Raw genomic sequence first — 7,640 nt, forward strand, 5'->3', positions numbered from 1 at the left:
GCAAGCTGAGCTGATTGATTCTGAATCCTCTCCACAAGGCTGCAACCCAGGAAGTAATGACCCACTGCAGGAAAACATGGTTGACCAACCACCAGCAGTGACCTTTTTGACTCCTGTTAGTGAGGCTGAATTAGCCCACATGGTTGGGTATAAGAAATGTATGGTGACTATTGAAGGTTCTGTTTGATTACCAATCTAATCGCTTCTACAATGACATTTCAGCAGCTATATTCTCAATCTTTAACTGCAGGGGAAACTTAAATGTACTGCGTGTTTAACTGTGCGCTCAATCAGCAACACAGAAACAGATGGTGGATATAAATCACAAAGATGCATATCTTGCACTGTGAGTATTTATACTGGCACCAATGTTTCTTTTGTAACTTTGTTTGCAGGGGTAGTTTGTGGGATTTCAGCTTAAAACCACATGTCTGTCCTTGTTATAACTGCAGTTTTGGTTCAGGTGCAAAATGATTTAAATCCACACAATTTACACCTGCATCAAAATCATTTAAAGGGAAAGTAGTTAAAACAAAAGAAGTTCACCACTGTCAATCATCAGGAGGCACATACGCATCCATACATTTTTGCAGGTGCTGGATAAAAAAAATAAATAAAAAAAAGAACATAGCTATCTTATTTACAGCTCTTTTTGTAATTCTCATGATTGTTTTGCGGTTTTGACACAGCAACACCCTATAACATTTTCACTTTTCATGTTCCAGTGCCCTTAACATGCTCGGTATTTAATATTAAAAAAAAAATTCAGTCTATTCTATGCAGAATTACTGTATACACACACACATACTGTAGAATATATGTACCCTTCTGGTCAACTGATTCCAATCAGTCAGTCAATCAATAAAGCACATTTACTGTATGTTCACCCCAGGTTGTATATATATATATATTAAAACACACAACCACCCACACTTGTTTTTGGGTTTTATAAAAAGTAAAGACCAAGGACCAAGAAAACAGTGTGTGGGTCACTGTCCCAGTCTCATGTATGAACAGGTCACATTTGACTGAGGACAAAACTTTGTGTCCATACTGTACTACAGTGCCTCTGTTCTAGAAACAGTTTACATGCCCTGGCCTACTAATCATATTACAGTGTGTGAGGACATACAGTACACATATACTCACCTTCTCTGTGCTCTAGACACGCTACTTAGCAGGATCTTGACAATTAAACTGACCACAAACTGGCCCTCTGCCTCGAGCTGCCATCGCTGCCATCTCACACACACATAATCACTCACACACACCCAGCTGAACAGGTTTCATTAGCATATACAGGTGAAAGGTGAGCCAATCAGTGCTGTCTGTACTGTTATTCTGGCTGCTGGTAATGACAGGTACGGCACAGTGTGACAAATGCACTGCTGTTCTTACTGGGCCACTGGGCCACAATGAAGATAGATAGGGTCCCGAGAGAACGGCAGCAACAATACAATGGCTCCAGAGTTTAGAGTGAAGCGGGGAAGAGGTGCTTTAAATCCTGCTGTCTAACAATTACACTAAAGTGGTAATATACTGTATACATTTATCACTTCAAAACAGTGAATGAGCGCATTTAAAATTGGACATAACTAGCTACATTATTGGTCATTATCGGCTGGTATTTGTAGGTTTCATTTTATGGAACATATACTGTAGCTACTAGCTGCATGGAGTGTGGCTATAGTGCGGGAAGGTCACAGTGATAAAACCAGATACAGCAAAAGGCTCTTTTGAAGCCATGGCAAATAAAAGTACTACTTCAATTGATCAACTTTGACTGCATAGAGTGAATTTTACATCCAACATTCACAATACTGCATTTGAAAACATTATTTTAGCAAAACATTTATGTATAACTGTCTGTGGTATTGTTAAAACACTTAGATAAAAATCAGGGACATCATGTCAAGGTAATGATAATCTACTTCCACTGAGCTGGAGTTAGAGGAATCAGAGATTGGCTGATTGTATGATGCCTGTGCTGGTGCTAGGGTTGCTGGTTATCTCAGCCTCAAGATGTCCTCAGACTTCAAGTTAAATAAGTCATCAAGATAAGTGACCAGTGGTGGAGGTGTGAACTTGGTTGCATATTGTAAGATGTAAGGCTAGTGGCATTAGTCAGCATCATGAAATGCTCATTATGGTCAAGTGCTTTCAATACAGGCTAGATGAAGATCAATGGTCTGTGATTCTGAGGGGGATGATGCATGGTGCACACTGATTAAGTGTGTTAGCTGGGACGTGCTTGCTATGAGGGTCAGAGAAGCCAAACCCACTGTAGACTTCTTTGTGTGTATGCATTTGAAGTGCTGTTTTCCTACCTTCAAGCCTGACTACCAGTGGCACCTTTAGCTCCAGCTCTCGACAGGCCTTAGTGATGCCGTTAGCAATGATGGCACAGTTGACAATCCCACCGAAAATGTTGATCAGGATGGCCTCAACCTGTGAAAAGAAAGAAACACACCTGTGGTCAAAATGCAAACCCAGTAATAAAGAGATGTACACATCTTTTTTGTGCCATCTGTACGTCACAGAAGAGTGGTAGTGCTAAAACACTGAGCACAATATCTTATACTGTATTGTTTTTTGTAACACATGCTGCCAAATCCAGGAGGCACTGAACAAAAGATATACATCTGTTATACAGATGCCACTGTGGTGGAGGAACAAACTTTATCCATAATGCAGAAAATGATTTGCAAAATCCTCTGTGACATTTGCAGTATATACTGTATGTCTGATGAGGCTGTAAACACTCTGCCTCATTAGTGAAACAGATTAAAATCTCACTACAGAGGAAAACACTGAGAAGAGCAGCCTCACCATCATCTTTGTGTACAGTAGGTCATGTACCCAGAGGCTATGCACCCTGAGGCAACACAACGCTGTCAAAATGGAGACAGAATAAAGTTATATATTGTTTAAATTAGGAGACCAGCTGCAGGTGTAAAATGCAACACTGGAGCTAAACAATAAAGTAATATTTGAATGGGAAGCGGTGACATGACAAACAGGCCACAGACTACAAAGGCAGAGGAAGTGAGCAGTTCTATATCTCTTATGGATGAGTGGAACATCTTTTATGCATGATCTGAAGCCCAGAAAATAGATTCCTGGACAAAAACAGAAAAGGCACCTGATGGGGAGGACCAGGTACTTGTACTGACCCCCACACAGCCGAATAGGTTGTTGAAAAAGCTAAACACATGCAAGGTGGGAGGACTCATAACATCTTAGGACACGTCTTCAGGCTGTGTGCTTCAAAGCTGATGACTGTTGCTACCATACTAGTCCTCAGCCTTTCCTGTCGCCCTGACCATGGTTCCACCCTGCATTAAAGCCACTATGACCATCTGTGTTCCCAGGAAATCAGTACAGTCCCATCTAATCTCTGATTAGAGACCAGCAGCTCTCACTCCACTACTCACACAGTATTTAGAGAAATTGGTCAAAAATCCCATACTGAGCATCATCCCAGCAACTCTAGACCCATTACAGTTTGCCTTTGGATGAATAGATCTAAAGCCGACACCATCTTACTAGCCATGTACACAGTCCTAACTCATCTGGAAAATACAGGACAACTATGCCAGAATTCTCTTCACTGGTTCTAGCTCTACTTTCAATACAATCCTTCCCTCCATGCTCATGGCCAAGCTGGACAACCTTAGCCTCACTCCTGCACTGTGCAACTAGATGATGGATTTTCTTAGTTTCCTTTGCTGTTTCTTAATGCTCTTCTTTTCTCTCTCCTCTGTCTACTCACCCCAGCTTGTGCTGGTTGCCCACCATGAACCTGGTCCTATCAGAGGTTTCTTTCATTAAATGGAGTTTTTCCTCCCCACTGTTGCCAGATTCTTGCTCAAGGAGGATTTGTTGGGGTTTTTCTCTATAATACTTTAAGGCTGAGACCTAACAATTTAAAGTACCTAGAGATGATTTTTTTGGTTGTGATTTGGTGTTATACAAATAAACTGGAATGAAAATGAATTATTGGTAGGCCCTACTTGGTTTGGCTAGGCAAAAACCATTCCAGCACGTCATCATGACCACAGGCACTCCTAAAGGCTGTGTACTCAGCCCATTACTGTTCACCCTGTATATCATCATGACCACAGACACTCCCAAAGGCTGTGCACTCAGCCCATTACTGTTCACCCTGTATACACAACTGTATTGTTGCCCATGCCAGATAACAACCTCAAAGTTACAGCTGATGCAACATTCCTTCATTGGTTTGATCACTGGTGATGATCAGGTGGCCTACAGGAAGTAGGTGTCAGACCTGGTGACATGGCGTGATGCTAACAATCGCACACTGACCTTCAGCAAGAACAAGGAGATGGTTGTGGACACAAGGCGAGGCAAACATCATCATCAACCCCCAGCTGATTGAAGACTCTGAGGTGGAGATGGTGGGAAGTTTCATGTTTTTGGGTGTACACATCAGTGAGGTTCTAAGCTGGGTGTACAATATGGCACAACTGATTAGGAAGGCTGAGGAAGTGTGACATGTCACCATCAATCCTCAGTAGCTTCTAGAGTTGTGCTGTAGAGAGGACACTAACTTGTTGCACAGTAGAGTGGTTTAGCAGCTGCAGTGGACAGGAAAAAGAAGCACTGCAGCAGGTAGTAAAGGCAGCCCAGAGCCCTACAGAGAAAGACCTGCCCTCAGTGCTACAACCAGAGAATCTGCAGTGGACCTGCAATGTCATCAGAGGTCCCCACCACAATCATTTCATTGTGTAGCCACAGTACAAATGACAAAGCTTCTATCTTATCTTAACAGAAGTTACCTGGTAAGTTTTCAAACCTACTGATACAGCTTAGGCACGTATCATGTTTAGAATTTAAAATGGATTTACATACTGTGTGTGGTAAAAACAAACAAACAGATTGGCTAGTAAAAGAATATAGTAGAATGAAATACACACAGCGTCAGCAGCAGAAGTCAGTTGGCACCCTACTAAAAACCTTCATTCAACTTCCAATGCCATTATCCGCAAATGTTTCCATATTTCTTTATTTCCTCAACAGCTATCACAAACAAGCATTTGAGTTTTGAACAAGCTAAGCTGTGCCAAACAATCTCACTGTCTGTACATTCACTTCAGTGGTCTTGCAGTTCCTTCGCAAAATATTGTACATCTTACAAGATGTTTACAAAATGAGCACAGAATATCACTAAGTAATGACGCAAGACAGTAAGTGTGTTTGTGTGTGATTACACTAACAATCTAGCACTTGGTAATTACCCTGGCTAGCTTACTGGAAAAGTAGACTGAGAGCACACAGGATTAATCCTTCATGTTTGTTTATAATCACTGTTAATCTGTTAGTGCCGTTTTGGATGAGCAGCTTGTGGGTGTCTGCAGGCCTGTTGTGAATGTGTATGTTATCACTGTGTGGTAATGATGTTTACAGGGAAAGAAGATCAAGGACTTGGATAGCTATCAGAACGACAGCCATGGCACTGTCCTCTACGAGCTATCCAAATGAGCATCTCCTTATAAACAGCAGAAAATGACAAGACCAGGAGAGAGCTCCAAACCAAACACAGATGTAGGCAGCAGCATAAAGACTCGGACGCCACGTGAAGAAATTGAGCAAGCTGTTAGGTCAACACATAAGATCATTTCATGCTGATTAAGTATATCATGCAGGGATGTGACCAGGAATGCAAAAGAAGAAGAAGAAGAAGAAGAAGAAACAACTCGAGGAAAAGGCAGACAACAGTAGGTGTACACTGCAAATGGACATGATTCACATGGTCAAATCGTGACCTCCAGATTACATAAGAAATAATGCTTGATGAGGTGTTCTCACATATTAAAAGAACGGATGAGGTGAAGATACAAAATGGCTTTGTTTGTAGCTGAACACTTCAGCATGCATTATGTCACTTACACAAACTGTCAAAGAAAAAAGGCAGGATGTTTTCAAATTATTATCCATTTTGTGAGCTTTTATTGTTTAGCATTTAGAACCAGACTAGGCTAATTTTGTCAGTGAGTTAATGGAATAACTAAATGCCTGCTAGAAATGTCCTGATATAATTGGTTGACACCTGCCAGCCAATTAATGTATATATACTTTTGATAATATGGGAATCCTCACTTTGGGAACGCTATCTTGTTTACTGTAAAGAATAGTTTAATGCATATGTCTAAGCATTGTGCTTTCAAACATATTAATAAAAAAAAAATCAAAAAGCAGGGCAGGTTGATATAACCTTACATTTAGTTCAGTGTATGGCCCAAGCTCTACAAACATCCTACATGTCCCATAATTCAACTCACTAGTGTCTTTCTTTAGACACATTCCATCTGGTAAACACATCTTTCAAAATCTGTCACACACAGGCTTTAGGTTAATCATTTAATATTACAAGCCAAATAAGATAAAATCATGACAGCGTCATCAAACTTTAGCAAAGCTTTAGAAAAACCTTATGATAATTATAATGTCTTTGCATAAATGAGACTAACTATTAGGAAGTTCTGGGTGGGTAAATCTTAATATACTCTATCACAAGATTTTACTTTGGGTCCTAGGGTCATACATGCACACACACACAACATTATCTAGTCACCACTGGGGGGCAGCAGAGCTTTGGAAGCTTGTCTGTAGCTTTACTAGGGAAGGCTCTATTCTCACACTATCTGCAGCTCATTTTTCAACTCTGTCTCTATTGGGAAGAACCATATTCCCTCTACTCATGCTTCTCCTATTGACACCCATGTATATTAATGATACATAAGACAAGATTTATGTTGCTTGGCATAGATGTAAATTCAGTTTATAGAAAGAGATGTGGTGAGGACTGAGTTGCACTTTATCATTTTATTTCCTATAATTTCTATGGTTAAGGTTTACAGGCAAGTGTGCAGCCTGAGGGACATCCTTTTATTTGTACAAACCAACAATCAAAAACATGCAGGCATTTGATATTAACCTTCTACCTCTGCCTTCTCTCTCATCTCAAGTGTGATGCTGTTGTTAAAAAGCCTTAAACTAAACATGTGGATAGACACTGGAGTAACAGAAAAAACTAAATTCTGTGCATTTTTCCTTTCTTTCTAAGCATGTCCACTCTCTTGGTACAGCTCATTCAGCCCTAAAATGCAGCATATGCTTTAGTATGTTGTGGTAAACTGTACAGTGCCTGTTAATTATAAAATATTTAGCTTCTTTTTAGTAAAGTAGTGGGTCAGTAAGGGGTTAAAATGCCACAATGGTGAACTGGCCAAAAGAATGAGAGCCACATTTAAGGTCAATCTCCTTGGTTTGATGCCCTCTCCAATCAAAAGTCTAACACTGCCTGCCTCAGGCTCTCAGCATCTCAGAAATCTAGCCTTAAGATCTAAAATCTCCAACAGCACACTCTGTAGCATTTTGCCTCCTGTCACAGAACCAAGCACAGCCTCTTTTCTTAGAGGCATTCATCTCAGGTGAGCTGACTTGGCAGTGGGGTGGATTTCTTTCATCAGAGCTCAGTATACAGGAATCAGAGATAATGTGCCAGTTCACCTTTTTTTTAGGATCTTTGTGTGTTCTTGTAGGTAGTATTAGCTTGTGAACCTGTGCCTTCTACCTGAGTGCCAGTGAAATGATTCAAATTTTACAAAATAGGA

The 7,640-nt window shown here is 40.6% G+C and overlaps 1 protein-coding gene across 1 annotated transcript in view; it reads right to left on the reverse strand.

Moving 5' to 3' along the window:
* The window catches only part of suclg2 (succinate-CoA ligase GDP-forming subunit beta), a 94,597-nt gene that overhangs the window by 6,581 nt on the left and 80,376 nt on the right, over positions 1 to 7,640 (reverse strand). The window contains exon 10 of the mRNA XM_020593159.1: positions 2,328 to 2,448. Coding sequence (XP_020448815.1) covers positions 2,328 to 2,448 — 121 coding nt within the window. The remainder of the gene's footprint in view (positions 1 to 2,327; positions 2,449 to 7,640) is intronic.

This window comes from Monopterus albus, unplaced genomic scaffold, assembly GCF_001952655.1.
Source record: "Monopterus albus unplaced genomic scaffold, M_albus_1.0 scaffold18.1, whole genome shotgun sequence".
NCBI classification, from domain to species: Eukaryota; Metazoa; Chordata; class Actinopteri; order Synbranchiformes; family Synbranchidae; genus Monopterus; species Monopterus albus.